This window comes from Xiphophorus hellerii, chromosome 3 (assembly GCF_003331165.1).
Source record: "Xiphophorus hellerii strain 12219 chromosome 3, Xiphophorus_hellerii-4.1, whole genome shotgun sequence".
In the NCBI taxonomy this organism is placed as follows: domain Eukaryota; kingdom Metazoa; phylum Chordata; class Actinopteri; order Cyprinodontiformes; family Poeciliidae; genus Xiphophorus; species Xiphophorus hellerii.
In genome coordinates this window covers 20,425,767-20,442,637 of record NC_045674.1, presented here as the reverse complement: position 1 = coordinate 20,442,637, position 16,871 = coordinate 20,425,767, and the positions used below count along the sequence as shown (strand labels likewise).

The following is a 16,871-nucleotide window of genomic DNA, read 5'->3' as shown; positions in this document are numbered from 1 at the left end:
TTATGGCTCTTGAGTGCTGTGGACATCTATTCTAATTTTCTCATTTCTCTGACTGTTGTGCTCTCCAAACATTTTCCATTTTCTTTCTATAACTTCTATGATACCTCGTGTGGTTTCTCCCCAAAGCACATTGGTAAAGCTGCCCTCACACTGAAATGCAACCAGATCCACAGGACAGAAGAAGTACCAACCAATTCATCCATTTGCAGTTTTGGTGATTTTGCTTGCTTTTTCATAAAATTCAGACTGAGTTTTTGGTAAGTGTGGTCGAGGAGCTCCGCTTTCTATTTAAAGTGGAATTTTGTAAATTTGCTTACAACATAAAAAAAAGAATCTCTTCAAGGCTAAAAGCGATTTATTAAAGTCCTAAAACTTGAAGCCACAACTTTAAAATATGAAGTACTGGTATGTGTAATTTACAGACTGGCTTAATGAAAAAATAACTTGCTGCAAATCAAAAACAGATCTTAAAAAATAATCACCTTTATTTTTTGCAGGACCCAGAATGTTATTACATTTTCAAACAGTCACAACAATTGTGTGTTTGTGCACTGAATAAAACAAACAGTAGTTAAACATCTTGAACACGTAGAATATGAATGTCCCGTCTAAACCGGATTATTGCTTAAAGAAAATCCTTTAAAAGACTAGCCTTTAGAAATGTCAAACAGCTTCTCACTTCCTTCTCAAACAGTTGCTTTCATCAATGCACTAAATACTTTCAGTCATACAAAATGACTAAATGAAAAATTCAAAAGGAACAAAAAAAACAAAAGCATTTAAAAAAATAGTCTCTCATTTTACATGATCTACCATGTAAGTCGTATGAACATTTCATCCACATTAAGAACAAAGCAGTTCTGCTAAAAGGCCAGGCCTCACCTCCTCTGCATCCTGGACGTTGCTCTCCTTCAGCACGGACAGCCGAAAAAATTCTCAATATTCAATCTGAGCATCCTGCACATGGCCCCCCACAGCAATAATTACCAAAACTATCCCCATCCTGGTGTCAGAGGCACATCAGCTCTCCTGTTTATCTTTAACCAGGAGGGCAGTGTGCTGCCCTCCACTGGAGGCCAGAAGAACTTCACGATTTTCCAGTTGCTTCCCTGTCATCTTCACTGGGCTCCACTCGTCTTCCTCCTCTCCCGTGCCGAGCTGCAGGTTGGTTCCCATGCCCCAGGCATACACAGATCCTAAAGTGAGTGTGTGTTGGAGGGGGGGAGAACAAAACGAGAGGTGAGAACTCAACTAGAAAATTTGAACTTGTAGTCGAGCACAGAATAATAAAATCGGCTCATTAATTTTTAAAAGTGCAACAAAACTGCATTTGACCGAAATTTAAGTGTTAAACAAGGAATTTTGGCCATTTAGGTCATTACATTTATATGTTAGATGATTTTACAATTCATAACTTCAGAAAAACATTGATGTTGTTTCACTCTCAATTGTTTACTCTCGTCTCAGGAAAACAAAGCAGCACTGCAGAAGATCCACTGGTTTATTTGAACAAAGAAAGTTGAACAGCCTGGAAAATGACTTCCACAGAGACGTTTTAGTAACTTTTAAAAAATTCAAAACTTCTACAATTATTTAACACAGCGTCAAGGACTAAAGCAGAGCAAAATGATAGATTAAACAAAAATATAAAGTTCACAAACACAAAGAAATATCAAGGTAAGAGACATGAAGCACAAACACACTGCAGCTGTTTATGAGTAATGTCATAACAACACAATCATTTTGTTTTCAAAGTCTGACAGCAACTAGAAGCTGGCAACAAACCTGGAAGAGTTGCTTCTGTGAACTGTCTATGACTGATTTTTAAAATAGCTTTACTTGCCAGTTTTGTTTTCGTCATAAATACAAAAAAAATGACATAATTAAACTGTAGGCCCATATCTGCCTATCATTATTTAGAATGGCTACAACAGCTGGTGACCAGAAATGCTGGAATGTCCTTTTAAATGCATCAAAACTGAAAACTGACTATTTTCGGAGTGTAAATATGTAAATATGTGCACTCTGTGTACATATAAAATTAGATTATAGTTGTGACTTGATTAGGCCTGTCGCGATAAACGATAAATCGATTAATCGTACGATAAATTAAAACTATCGACGTCATTTCAATTATCGGCATTATCGTGTCTTCCGGCCTTTTTCTCTTTCTGTTGATGACACAGAATGAAAAAAGGCTCAACTCCGGTGCTCTCCACTGACCCTCCCTTCCTCATTTCCTTAGTGTAAAGCCCAGCGCACACTACGATCTTAGAGCTGTCGGCCGATTGTCGGCCCATTTTTAAAACCTGACAGACGACACATTAGCCGACAGAAATCCTAGGTATAACGGTTCGATCGGGTTCGTTCCTGCCGTGTGGTGTCCAACAATGGGCACAAAATAATGGCTACAAGTCCAGTGAACTAATTTTAAAACCAGGAATTAATCAATGCTTTACTACAATCTACCTGCAATGCATGTGGCTAGTGTCAGCTAAAGTCCTGACTGAATGAAAATCATTATAACCTATTTACGTCACGTTAACGAAGAACAGCTGAAAAGTTACCGGGTTTATCAACTGCGGTAGCAATTTCGCTCCAACTCCTCCTCTTGTCATTTCTATATTCTTTGCATGTTGAATAAACATTAATGTTGTTTCCAAGTCGGCTGGACTTCTGGTTGCTGTGTCAGCTGTTTGGGATTCCCCGAGGTAATTTCCCCTCAGAAAACACGGAGGAGAATCCGGGCTTTCTGATTGGCTACCTGTCACATTCAACAGGTGGAGTTAAAGCTCCCAGTCGGGAAAAACCCCTGATTTGGATCGGAGCAACGAGGATCTACCCCAACACACCACACAATCTTAGAAAGACCAACGTTCTAAGATTGTTGTAAGGGGAAAAATAGGAGCAAAAAATCATGCAGTGTGAACTATTGCATCAGGTAGTCGATGTGCCCATCTTCTCTATTTAAATCTAATTATTACTGAAGGGCAACATAATATACAGGCTTCATAATCTGCACTCTTTTGGTTGAATGCAGTATTTATTTCCACTTTGGCTTTATGTTGTTTAGTTTTTATCAAGTACATTTTTTGTTAATGGAGACTGAGAATCCATTTTGTTTTTGGTTGTTTTGTTTATTTTGTTTATCAGCTCAAGTGTTTAGTGTTCTTTTGAAAATAAAGTGCATCTATCTTTGGCAGGAAATCACATGCATTATTACGTCATTTCAATAAATCAGTGTAAAAAGATCTTCAGACAATATTATCGTTTATCGCAATAATTTTTTGAGACAATTAATCGCTCAGCAAAATTTGCTATCGTGACAGGCCTAGACTTGATTGAGATAATCTTATTTATATTGCTTTCATTTTCTGTTGGATCCTAAACAATTTCTTCATGTTTATTCTACATGCTGAACCTCCTTCTGCTACGGCCAATCTTTGTTCATATTAGATCAGACATCAAGGAAAAAATTGAAGCTGTATTTGTTAAGATAAATTTGATTCAGAAAACTTTAAACCATATACTCATGTGAAACTCAAAAACCAAATCCAGTTTGTTTCTCACCTTCTCTGGTAACTGCGTAGCTGACAGAAGCTCCACATGACACTCCTTTCGCCGGCTCTATGCCCTCCACAGGAGTCGGCTCACTCTTCTCTTCAGCTCCTTCACCAAGACCGAGGCGGCCGTACTCGGCTCTGCCCAGACTATAAACCTGCCCTTAAAGCACAAAGGGCAAAAAAGATCTGGTTTGCCTCCCGTTTCTATTTTATTTAACATTAATACTGTCTCTACATATTAATGGTATTCATAGACAGTCATGTGTGGTCTGCCAACCTTCAGCATCGAGGCAGAGTGTGTGATGTTGTCCTCCAGAGAAATCCACCCAGGCAGTGGTGGAGTTCCTGAAGCACGTTAGTTTTACTGGGGCAAAACACATCGAGGTGTTTTGAGTGCCTGGACAGATTGTGTAGAAAAACATACGCATTTATTATGGAGACGTGTTCCGACACCTTTTACTGCCAAACTGAATTAACTCAACAAGCGGTGCAGACAGATGAATGGAAAGAAATGAGGCCAGCATTAATAGATTGATAATCTCTCCAAATATCGAGCCAACAGCCACTCTTACCCAGCTGATGGTAGTTTGAGAGACCAAATCCATAAACGTATCCTTCTTTAGAAACAGCAAAGGTAAAATACGCTCCACAGAAGGCGTCCGTGAAGCGAACTTTCCTATTAAGTTTCACCATCTGCGGGACCAGCAGTCGTTCTAAAAGGCCGAGACACAGTTCACAAAAAACAAATGAAAGACATACCAAGATTTTGCCTTTGATGATTTTTTTAACAAGTGGAGGACATGAAGTTACCCACCAAGGCCTTTCCTGCCTCCTCTGTTTGAAAAATGTTCTGGTACTCTCCCCAGCTGCCCCTGCTCCGCTGTGCCCAACGTGAAAAGGTTTCCATCCAGCGTCAGCAACACTATATGATCGTTACCTATTAATGCACACACAGCTGATTAAAAAAAAAAACCCAAAAAACCCCTGCTGGCTAACACAGAGAAAGCATGAAACAACTTGACAATGAAGCAAAGTATTTCATACCTGAGGCAATTTTCACAACAGGTTCTGTAAGGGGAATTTTCACAGGAACGGGACATGTTTTCATGGGCTCCAGAAGACCAATAACACCATTGTTGTCCTGGAAATAAAACAGATCAAACAGACACAAGTTAGGCACTTTTCAAAAAACATAGCAGGAGGAAAAAATAGAGGAGCGGAAGCAAAACATACAACCTAAAAGATGGGCCACAAACGAGAGCGGACAAAAAAAATTAAAGGCTAAAGCATAGGTTAAAAAAATGTTGACATTAAAATTTAAAAAAAATTCAGCAACACAGAGATACTTAAAATGATTTATGTCAAATATAACCAAGTAAGTTGATTAAGCTTTTTTAAGCAATGCATTGGTTACCAATGATCAAATATCAGCACTTTATCTTTATTACATTTTCAAAAAGATCAAACAAGCAGAAAATGAAAACTCCCATTGTTTTTATCTAACGCTGCTGTCTATCACACAAATCTTGTTTACTTTTCCACTGCGATATATTTTGACTTGTGACATCATACAAGGAGGAAGTTTGCAACACACAAATATTTCCAAACATATGAGAAGTTGATCTAAGCAGAAAAAAAACTAAAAGATTAACCCTGAATGAGCCGCAGATGTACACCGATCCATCCTCTGTGAGCGCAGCAGTGTGGCTGTCCCCTGCAGACACCTGGACCACCTTCTCATTCAGCATCACCTTCCCAGGAACCGTTTCGGACCCTTCCTCTGACGTGTGCCGACCCAGAGCTCCCTCATCGTTACAGCCAAACGTGTAGACCTAAAAACAGCCCAAAAAATAAAGATCATCACTTGAGAAATTCAGACTTTTTAATTCCTCCTTTTACAGAAGGAGGAATTAAGGAGGAGACAAAAGTTGACTCACATGACCAGTTTCACCCAGACACACTGTGTGCATGCCTCCGGCCACCACCTGCACCATCTTCTCTGGTAGAGACACCAGGGCTGGCTTCCTCCTCTCAGTGATGTTCTCACCTAAGCCCAGCTGTCCAACATCACCTTGGCCCAAAACCAGAACCTGGCCCACCTCTTTACAGTGACTCCTGTGTGAAACCACAACTAACACACAAATACAAAGACATGAACTGAATTATAAATCATTATTAATTTCCTTACAGAAAATGGACTCAGACGTCACGAGACTGGATAGCTTTGTTAGAAGATGCTGCTTAAGAGAAACGAAACTTGAGTAAATACAATGATCAACACCCAGTTGTTAGTAGTAGTAGTACACATTTTTAATTGTTTTGCAAATAACTCAAACGAACAAAAAGAAGTTTTCAGAGTAACAAAAGAAAATACATTTTGTGTGGTTGAAAAGGATGTTTTTCTTGAAGTAATGAAAAAAAAAATAACGCTTTTGACTCAGAAATTTTACAGTGACAGGTTGTGTCAGAGAGTCCAATCCAGCATGTGATAATGTATAAAAAATGCCAGAAGCGCCTAGTTTCAGTCTTGGTGGCCTTGTGACATTTTGTATGTTATAACCCTTAAAAATTTTGCGGGAAATGCAGAATACAACGCATGCTTGAATGTAGTCTCGTGGTCATTTCCCACCTTTTCTAAGAACTCACAGGAAACCAGCATAGTTCTGAAGTTTATGATTTACCTTTCATTTTCTTGGCCTGTTCCACATCTTCACCACTGGCTGCAGTCTTCCTCTTGTTGTTTGCCTTTTTGGCAGACATGGCTGCAATGCATTCACGCTACAGAAAACAGTGGTACAGTGAAAACAGCATTAGACAGGACTTTCATTTTAGTTTCAGGCAAAAAAAAAAAATTCGTTTAATAAAAAAAATCTCTTAAAAGCAAGGTTGCGTGAGACAGAAGTGTGGTTGGTCTGAACAACAGCAATATAATGGCTTTAATCACCTATAATGCTCAAAAGTTTATGACTTAATGAGACGTGTGGCAGGACATGACCTGCTGACTGACAACAGTACAAGCAGTCTTTATTTCATTGACCGGTGGCTGATGGGGCTTAGCAGCTGTGAGGGGATCGTTTTACACTGGAAACAGCTGTACTTTCTCCACCTCTGCTACCAGACGAAAAGCAACATTCAACGTGAGCATGCATGGTGAACCACTGTAGTGCAACTCTCTCCTGGGCTTCATTACATCCGCACAAAATGACGTGCATTTATGACCATTTGCCAGTCTATGTCGCCATTTAGCAAACAGTTTAAATTCAGTTGCGTGACCCAACACCTTCCACATGTGTGCTATAGTTAGCCTTACATAAATGTATCCCCGAACAATAAATATACACGACGTGTATATAGAGATTCCACCCGTTAAAGTAACAAATAAAGCAGTCGTTAATGCTTCTATATAAAAGTGAGACATTTGCTTCAAAATAAATATGAAGCTGGGCTGAGTATTCAGAAGCCAACGCAAGCTAGCTAACCGTTAGCGTGACACTTGGTAATGAATGAACAACCGTTACAAACTGTGGTAACTCACAAATGCGCACATTAGTAACGACTGCTTTATTTGTCTGTTGTTAGCTACAGCATCACAAGAATTGGGTAAATATTTTACTAACCTTAAAACTTGCAACAGTTTGTACTTTGGGCAGAGGTGAACGTTCACAGCCTGTTCCCGGTTTCCACACGCGAGATGTACGTAAGACGTCACGTTCTTTGGAACCTTGAGAGAGAGAGCACGTTTTCTTAAAGAGACAGTGACGAATTGAACTGTCGCACAAATACCGAGTTTCATACGCAAGTAATTACAGTGACACGAAACCGCTGCTTGTCTATTTATATTTTTTATTTTCAGTTTTGATCACCACATGTCTGGTGACATACAAAAAAAAAGAAGTCGTGGGAACGACGTGTTTAATTCGTAGGCACGACTTAACATCTCCAGATAGTGAGTCGTCCCCACGAATTAAACAAGCAGTGGGCACAGTCGTAGCCAAGTGAAGATAAGTAAGCACGAAAAGTGCCCTACTACTCAGAAACAATTTCACAGAGATGATTACATTAATAAAGAAAAGTGTGGATGTTGCTTTGCCTGCTCTGGACATTGCAATATGCTAATTCAAGTCATATAAAAATAATATTAAGAATACTAATTATGACAAACTCCCCAGAGCTTTAAAATGATCCATCCATAACCTTAAAGTGATTAAAACCTAATTTGTAATCTTTTCTCAATTTTCTTTGAAAATAAACAAAATAACAACCCATTAAAATACAATGCCAACCACACATACAATAGAATAGTAAGGATGTGTAAAAAGACTTATTTTGCCACTGCAGCAGCATATCGAATGATGTTAATGGAAGTGAATTTATTTAATGGCAGACAAACAATCTAGGAGGGTGGAGTGAAACAAAGGTGACAGTAGGTAATTATTTCGTAATGCAATATTTCCACACCTAAATAAATTTACTCACATTTAAGATGACATTAGTGGGTTTATATCTAATAAAAGATCACTTTCTTTTAAGGCTTTTTGCACATCCTTACAAAACCCCTCGACTGCAGGGGGCGCTGTTAGACAGTCATATTGAGTAGGAAAAAAAAAATAAAGAGCCAGGCACAGGTTCACTTCAGATGAGGCTCAGAGAATAATAGCATTATTTATTCAGATCCAGATGTGACTATTTACAGTTAAAAAGAAAACTCATCGGCTCATATAATTCAACATCCAATTAAAACTGAACTTATCATTGTTTTGTTGTTTTTTACAGGAAAAGAAAGTATTTCATGTTCCCATTCTTGTAGCATTTAATCACAAACTAATGTTTTGTACTTAAAAAAATAGCAACCTATAATACCTTTATATTTAAAATTTATTTCCAAATAAAAGGAAGACAAGATATACAGAAGCATCAGTTAAACCTATATGAACCTGTACACAGCATAGAGAACCCTGTAAGCTATTGGCCAGACAAAAGTACATCAAAACACACCTGCAGCTTCAAAATTCTCCAACCAAAATTGACTCCCTGTTAACCGGTTATTCATTTTCAGACTTTTTTGTTGTTGTTGTATAAATCCCTGATCTACGCTCACAGCAACTTATATTTAAACTCTTATTACACACACTATGAGAATGACCTTATTTAAAACGGCTACAGAATGCATTGCTTGCTCAATCGTTAAAGGGAAGTACAAACAGTCATAAAAAAAAGTATAAATGAAGAGAGATCGTCCAGATCCAATGGCACTGGACGTCCGGTTGGCTCATGCAGAGGATTGCAAAAATCAGTTTCCTTTAGTCCTTCAGGCATTGCTTATGTTGGCACGCATGAACACGTAGATGGCCTCCCTGACCTGCACTGTTTTTTTTTTCCTGCAGCTAGATTGACGCTAAATTGGCCACCTTACATCACAACCACAAATACAGGCAAAGCCAAATAATAGTAAAAAAAAACCCCAGCTCAAATATAAGCTCTCACTACTCATGTGATTACAATTACAAAATAAAATGTCTTGTGCATTACAGAGTATTTTATCATAACATCTTTCCCCACTTGCATTCTAAGATATAACAACAGCAGTCTGTACATAACTAATAGAAAACACAAAATCCCAGAGATGCCAAGTCCTAAAGCGGAAAATGTCCAAATCTTCACATTCTGGTGCTTCAGTCTCTGTTATCTATTATTACCGTGTGAAGTATGACAGGTCCTCATTGTTATTACTGTTTTTATTGTAAGCTATTACATTAACAAGATGAGTTAGTGTTTCCATATACAACAAAGAGAAGAAAAAGGCAACACAGAATGAGGCCGCGTTAAAGGTTTTAACTAGATCCAAGTCTCTGAAGGGTGCCACACGCAGGCAGCAGAGTGAGAGTAAGCGCTGGCTGTGGTGTAGCTTCTCTGCCGCCTCACTCCCTCGTTGGCACGTTGGGTCTCTCACACTCCCCTCAGCCCCACGTCATCTAGGAGAAATACTGCATCTGGACCTTGCCTGCCACCGCCTCGGGTCAGGCAGAAAGCGATGTGGTGAGAGGGTGATGGAAGGCAAGCGGCGGGCATTCTTGTTGTGAGTCACTTCCAGGCTCTTCCCTGATTACACAGTACAGCAAAGTCTGGATATGGTGGGAAAAAAGGGGCCATCTGCGCACGGAGCCGCCTCTGTTCACAGAAATCCTAAGTGCTTCACTATCCGCGAGCGTGGACGCTAAGGCCGATGAAACCTACACAAAACAGAGATCCAGTTTAAATAAATTCATCACCCTAATATATGTTTTTACTGATGGCGCATATTGCTTGAGAAGTAAATTAGAATGATTTTATTACTAAGTCTAAATAATCACTAAATATTTACACCCCTTAAAATTTACTCTTTTGTCACATTAACCACAAACTTCTAGGTATTTGTTGAGATTTTTTGATAGACGCAATATAGATTATGATTTTGATGTAGGAGGAAAATTAACTTTTCTACATTGTTTACAAATAAAAAAAAATAATACTGTGGAATGCATCTGTCTTCAGCTCCAGTTACTCAAATATTCCTGAATAAATTGGCAAAAGTCAGGAAGAAAGTTGTGGAGTAGTTTTAAGCAGAGTTACATCCTAAGCTGTTGATATCTCACATCACATCTATCACATCACCAAAAGGAGTATGCCAAGACACCGATGTCAACTTAAATTGACAGACTGACAAGGAGAGCATTAATCTGAGAAGCAGCCAAGAGGACTATAGTAACTCTGGAGGAGCTGAAGAGATCCACCGCTCAGGTAGGAGAATCTGTTAACAAGATAACTAACATTTCTGAACCCCACAAGTCTGGTTTTCATGGAGGAAAGATAAGAGAAAAGTAATTGTTGAAAGAAAGTCCAGCTTGCAGACGCAATGTAGAGGAAAGAGCAATATGTTAAAGACGGTCAAATTAGATCAAATTAAACTTTTTAGCCATATATGGTGATATATGTAGTGCACAAAAAACTCTCCCTGGTTGTAGCATAATTGTGCATCACTCTATGCAATCAATCAATCATATATCCTATGGTATTCAGATTTACTGAGAAACACCAGTGTTATAAAGGTAATATTTAACCCATAATTGTACCTTGTGTAAATTCTACTCTCTTCATGAACTTCCATTTCAGTGCTTTTATAGTCGTTGAGCTCCTTTCGAATGGCGGCCTACAAAAACAGGTAATGTTAAAACAGCAAACTTTAGAAGAAAAATATTGAATGTCACACATAGTTTCATGAACATGATCAATTAGGTGTCACATAAAGCAATCTCTGTTTTAGCTTTGTAATAAGCAATACCTTGTCTGCAGGAGTCAGCTTGGTCCATGGCTTGTCCGCCCTCCTGTCGTAGTCCTGGGCCTCTGTGACTTCCACATACTCGTGGAAACGCAGGATCTTTCTCGCCTGCAGCTCTGCGACTGTGGGCCTTTGACTCAGCTACGACAGAATAATGATTTTTGTTACTGATCCATACCCATCAAAAGCAAAATATGACACCTGGGTGTTTGTTGTTGACGTGCTTGTTCACCTTTCTGGTCAGACGCCGTTTGATCTCCCTGACCTCCGCTTGCCTATCAGCTTGATTTTTGGCTAAAAAAGAACAGGGACAGAGCTTATTTTAGACTTGAATGTGAAAGCTTTGCTTGATGTGCAGGAAAGACAGAGAAGAAAGAAGTTTCCAAAATTAGATCTCTCAACTGAATTGAGAAACCTTTTGAAAGCAAAACATCTATACAGGAGACAGCTTTGTTGAATACGCTGGAACATGCGGTACAATTTGGCTTCACTGAAACAAATAATTCAGAGGTAAAACCATCACAGCACTGAGAGATGAGTAAATACTAACATAGTTACTGCTGCTAATTTAAAGTGAAAGGGAGAGACGGTTGATACTGACGCTGAAGGATATTCCTTTGCTCAAGCTCCTCAGCAGTCGGTCTCTGGCTGAGCCGCCTGAATACATAAAAAACAAACAAAAAGAAATCAGTATTTTCACAGTGTTTTATCCACTTTTTAGTCAGGAAATAAGTAGGGCAATGATCTAAGAATCTATTTCCATATCTTTTTTTTTTTAGAAAATCAGATCTGACATTGTCTGTTTAAGTCACAAAAAACAACAACAAAAAACGATGACAGTGAATTTACCGTGTGAGTGCAGTGCCAATCTGTGTACGAATGGCCTCCCACTGCTCCCTGCTCTGCCAGGTCAGGCCCGTCTGACCCGGAGGCTGGTCCTCTCTGCCGCTTCTCTCCTGTGTGAACCTGTCCCTGTCCGGGGCGCAGGGACGGCTGCTCAGCTTCAGAGCCAGAGTGTCCTTCCTCTTGACCCTGCTGGCCAGGGCACCTGCATGAAAGAAATGGAGAAAAAGAGACAAAGGCTGTGATGGAGTATCAGACTACTGCATAGCTTCACATAGCAAAAAAAAAAAGAAGAAAAAAACAGACGGGGTTCAAAATCCAATTTCAAATTTCTCCGAACTGCGCAGGAACTTTGTAAAATAATCACTTAAATTATTTTTCTATCGATAGAAACTGAGCTTACTGAGTGGGGGCTCATCCTCTTCATCAGAATCTTCCTCTTTATGGGCCACCTGATCATCTGAATCACTGTCCTCCCTGTCATGCTGTCCTCGCTCGTCGTCTTCCTCATCTTCCTCCTCCTCCTCACTACTGTTTTCCCCAGGAAGGACACAAACACCAGCATCCCCGACCAGGCAGCGGCGACTCCGTGGCTCCAGCTCCGGCTGGGGGATTTCACCGTCGTACTCCTCCTCTTCCTCATCATCTTCTTCTTCTTCTTCTTCCTCTGAGTAGTCATCTTCAGATCTGACAGGAAGGAAACATTTCTGAGTGGATAATTACACAAATGCTGAACTTGTCTTTAATAACTTCTAATAACTTTTCTACATCAAAATTTTGATCAGTGCAACTCTAGTTGTGACATGAGCAGAGAAACAAATATCATGATTTTAAAGCGTACCGATATTTGTCATTAAACTGAAGTCTGAACTGTGACGCGCTCTTTAGTCTGTGTAAAATATGAAGGCATGAGTCTATGTCTGAGACTTATTTTGAAGTAAGAAAGGAAGTAGTTTGTTGTTGTTGGTGGAGTGGACTAATAAAGACTGATGGTCAGGTTAGCAACATTCATAAATAAAGATTAAAGAAACACTACACACTTTTAAATAATTTTTATGACAGCATTTTTGTTATCCAGAAGGAACAGTAACATCCTGACAGACAAGATATAAATAGTTTGAATGCACTGGGAGAATACTGCAACTGGCTAACCATTAGCACGTAGCGACAACGGGGTTAGTATCTGTTTTCCAGCCTACTGTCACTGCTAAGACCTATTTTACAGTTCTTAAAGGGGAGGAATTATGCTTTTTCCAGGCATATATATTTTGTAGCATAATCAAGTAACTATGTTAGCTTCAGTTGTTTTAAAAATGCTCAATATATCAAATAACTTAGAAGAAATTTTACTTTGTAAGTTGACGGAATGAAATTGTGCCTGTCTCTTTAAGAAGCTCCTACTCCTTCTGACACTTTGCCTTCAGCAGGACGTCACAACAATGCTTCTCATTATGCTGTTAGCTGCTCTTAGCAGAGAAGTAGTTTGCATGATGAGCTCAGCAGACTAGTAGTCCCACCAGATGTTTGCTAATTGATGCTGCTGCTAAACAACATACCACATTCTGTCTCCAAAACAGTCTGTTTCAATTTTAATATTTCGAACATTGCGAATTGCTGAACTGTGCACTTCCAGTGTAGCACGAGACATGAGGATATGTCATGTAAAGTGCTGAAAAACTCACAGCTTTAGAGGCTGAATGCTGACAGGGAGAGGTCGGCCGCGATCCGCTTGATACTCAGGAGGGGTTTCGAAAAGTAGCGCATGTGCCCGCTGCGCCCCGTCTGGATGAGGCTGCGCCGGGCCAGGACTGGACAGCGCTCGCTGGATCATGATGTGCAGCGGGACGGGGGCGGGGCGCTGGGGCGACTCCACGGTTGGGCTCGGTGGGTCAAACAGCATCGGTATGGGTTGGGGAAGTGGGTGCGGATAGGAGTGCTGATGGTGGAGGTGGTGGGTGTGCATGTGCTGGCGGGGCGGAGAGGGCGGTATGTGGGTCGGCAGGGGTGGGGAAGGAGGAGGAGGGGGCAGCTGGAAGCCCACGGGGAGGATGCCGTGGTCCTCCACAGAGTGCGGGGACGGAATGACGGGATGGCTCGGAGTAGAGTCCTCCGTGTTGCGCTTAGTGACCGGGGTTGTCCTCTTGGGAGGCATTGGAGGGGAGGGCTTAGCCGGATGAAGACTCGCACCCCCTGTGGCTTGATTGAAGTCGCCTGCAAGTGACAAAAAACAAAACTAATAATCGAACTGTTCAAACATAGAGAGACAACTGGGGGAATATGCATAATGGCGAGCTGCTAGCAAGTTTTCCTTTTTCAGTGCAGTTTGCCCCGTGACATGTGTGCACAAATGTCAGTCACACATATGCAGTCATTTTATGCACAAGAACAAGCACTTTTATTACATGTGTGACTGAGCATCAGAGCACATATGCAGTGTGTGCCAGAGATGCACACGCTGCCTGGGTAGAGCAGAGTGCAGCATGTGCCCCAGGCCAGAGAGACAAACGAGATGCATACATGCTCTTTGCAGCCAGACCTTAAACAATCCATCAAAGCTCATATAATTTGCCTCATACTGTGCAACAGAGGCTCTTAAACACAAAGCTTCAGCTGTTTGCATGCACAGCTATGTGGTTGCTACAGTGCCTTGCAAAAGTATGTATTGTCCTTGAAGTTCTTCACATTTTGTCACACCACAGCCACAAACTTGAATGTATTCTTTCCATTTTATGTGACAGACCAACTTAAAGTAGCATAAAATTGTGAAACAGAAGAAAATGCTGTGTGGTTTTGAAATCCGGATCATTCTAACATGAATGTGGTTTGATCTAAACTTCAGTTTGAAGTCTTTTGTTGCCTCTAACAGACCAGGATTTCTTTTATTTGGCTCCATACATCTTGGAATCAGGTCTAAGCAGTTTCGGTGTGCAGCCACACAGTCTGGCATCACTATCATGTCATCCTGGCGATTGCGTGTTCAGGTTCATGTGGAGTGTTGCTCACTTTAGTTTGAAGGCTATTTCTTGAAAGGTTTTGCACTTTTCCATTTTTGAAACCTCAAGATTTTCAAAGCTTTGGATATTTTTTTATAAACTAACCTTGATTTTAACTTCACAGTTTTTTCTCTGATCTGTCCTGCTGTGTTTCTCAGTCTGTATGCTATTGGCTCACCAATGTTCTCTAGCAATCCCCCGAGGCCTGTACAGAAAGGCTGGACTTTGAGATTAAATCAAACCCAAAACAACTAAATTTACTCATTAGGTGATTTTAAAGGCTGCTTTATTTAGAGGAGTTACTTAGGAGAACATGTGTACAAAGGCCACACCTATCTGATGTTTATTTGTAAAAAAATAAAAAAACTGAAAACCAGCTATCCGTTTTCTTCCACATCTCAAATGTCAATTGTTTTATGTGTCTACCACATAAAATCTCTCTAAAATGCATTGAATTTTGTGGTTTTAATGTTACAAAAAACAACTTTGCGTGGCACTGTAAAGCTCTCGAAACTCTTCAGAACAGCTGGGAAAGCATAGTTGTTGTATGGAGTCAAAGTGAAAGAACAGAGGAGACAAAGTTACAACATGCAGTTGACTGTGCTGTAGTGGAAAACATCTTCTCCTCTACCTGAAGTCCATTACATTGTCTCCACTCTACATTCCCATCCCTCCATAATTTTTTCCATTTCCTCTGTGTATAACATGGGTGGATTATAACACATGATATTATATTATGCAAAAACATTTGATGCGGTGCAGTCAACAGCTGAAACCTGCTGAAGGCTTGTCCTCATTCACACGTATAGCCTCTGAAAACAGGTCAACCGCACTCACACAGAAGCTCCCTCATTTAAACACAAAGCAGGGCTCAGTATCGACTTATCGTAAGCATGCGACTCTTATTTAGTGCATCCAAAGAAAGGAATTCAATGGCAATCAAGAGGTTAAAAGGCAGAGCAGCAGAAAAAACATGTTGGCAGCAAAGAGGGGACGTGACACGATGAAGAAGGAAGACTCTGGACTGGCGGCGTCCTGGTGACAGAAGCGTCTCCTCTTTACCTGAGCGCAGGCCTCCGGCCCGCCGGCACAGGTAGACGGGCAGAGACAGGTAGACATCGTAGTCGCATTCTCGCTTCCAGCAGGACCAGTAGAGAGGAAGCTGAGCGTTTTCTCCCCCCTGCAGGGCGGATACTAATAGGGAGGAGACGGAGGCCTTTCAGCGAGTGTTTGTTACATAAATGAAGCTACGTGGCGGGGCTGTCGAAGCGCTTCGTTAGGGAGTTATATTGCTGTGACGCAGCAGATGGGAATCCTTAAAGGTCGTTAATTAAACATGTGCAGCCAAACTGTAGGTTACTGTGCTTTAGTTTTACACTTTTAAAAATCGTAAAGGCAAAAAATGATTAGCCTCTCTTCATTTTTTGTGCTTTTTAAATCACATGTAGACATTTCAGATCATCTGAAAAAGGTATATTAGGAATATACAATGGAAAAGCAAAGACAAAAATCAGTTTCTAAATTACAATATTTTTCAAAAACTGCCCTTCTGGGGTTACAAGTACACTTACAATCTACTGAAAGACATTATCCACTAATGGAGAAAACATTGATCAGTGATGAACCATCCCAGGAGCATCGTGAACGTTTTTCTAAATTACTCCAAGTTCACATCAACAACTCACACAGGAGGCAAAAAAGAAACCAAAACAACATCTAAAGCTCGGGCTCAGATAAGGTCAGGGGTCACGAGACGACAATAAGAAAAAGACTGGGCAAAAATGGTAACCATGGAAGGGCTCAGGGCATAAAACCCCCAACTTTGAATAAAACAAACATAACAGTCTATCTCATGTTTGACAACAAAAGCCCCAAATATCTTGATGATTCCCAAGAATTTTAGAACGATATTTTGTTGACTGATAAGACTAAAGTGGAAGGTGTCAAACTTATATATCATTTCAGAAAAATAACATCATATATATATAGAGTCCAATACGCAGTTTTAGTGCTTTGGGAACTGGATGGCTTCACATAACTGATGTTAAATAGAAATAGAAAATCCTGAAGGACAAATTTCTTCTATAAGCTTGTGACCTTAAGCTCAAAGCAGACCTCTGAATAGCTAAATAAAAAAAGGGAGGTTTTATAAAGTCT

The 16,871-nt window shown here is 40.3% G+C and overlaps 2 protein-coding genes across 9 annotated transcripts in view; both read right to left on the bottom strand.

Annotated features, from left to right (window-relative positions):
* Positions 1-465: 465 nt before the first annotated feature.
* rcc1 (regulator of chromosome condensation 1) lies at positions 466-7,297 on the bottom strand. The gene is made up of 10 exons (XM_032558311.1): positions 7,181-7,297; positions 6,245-6,341; positions 5,501-5,694; positions 5,216-5,395; positions 4,608-4,704; positions 4,378-4,500; positions 4,136-4,276; positions 3,841-3,960; positions 3,571-3,723; positions 466-1,196 (listed from the first exon to the last, which is right to left on the bottom strand). Exons 2-10 carry the CDS (start codon positions 6,321-6,323, stop codon positions 1,021-1,023), a joined length of 1,263 nt encoding a protein of 420 aa, XP_032414202.1. The 5' UTR covers positions 6,324-6,341; positions 7,181-7,297; the 3' UTR covers positions 466-1,020.
* Positions 7,298-8,194: 897 nt separating this feature from the next.
* phactr4b (phosphatase and actin regulator 4b) overlaps positions 8,195-16,871 on the bottom strand; it is a 37,082-nt gene continuing 28,405 nt past the window's right edge. For 7 of the 8 annotated variants that reach the window (XM_032558302.1, XM_032558305.1, XM_032558306.1 and 4 more), the window contains 9 exons: positions 15,777-15,908; positions 13,404-13,932; positions 12,125-12,408; positions 11,728-11,926; positions 11,480-11,535; positions 11,111-11,172; positions 10,882-11,019; positions 10,673-10,749; positions 8,195-9,793 (listed from right to left, as the gene is read on the bottom strand). In XM_032558302.1, coding sequence (XP_032414193.1) covers positions 9,778-9,793; positions 10,673-10,749; positions 10,882-11,019; positions 11,111-11,172; positions 11,480-11,535; positions 11,728-11,926; positions 12,125-12,408; positions 13,404-13,932; positions 15,777-15,908 — 1,493 coding nt within the window. In that variant the 3' untranslated portion in view covers positions 8,195-9,777. The remainder of the gene's footprint in view (positions 9,794-10,672; positions 10,750-10,881; positions 11,020-11,110; positions 11,173-11,479; positions 11,536-11,727; positions 11,927-12,124; positions 12,409-13,403; positions 13,933-15,776; positions 15,909-16,871) is intronic. The other variant, XM_032558309.1, reaches the window with a different exon arrangement.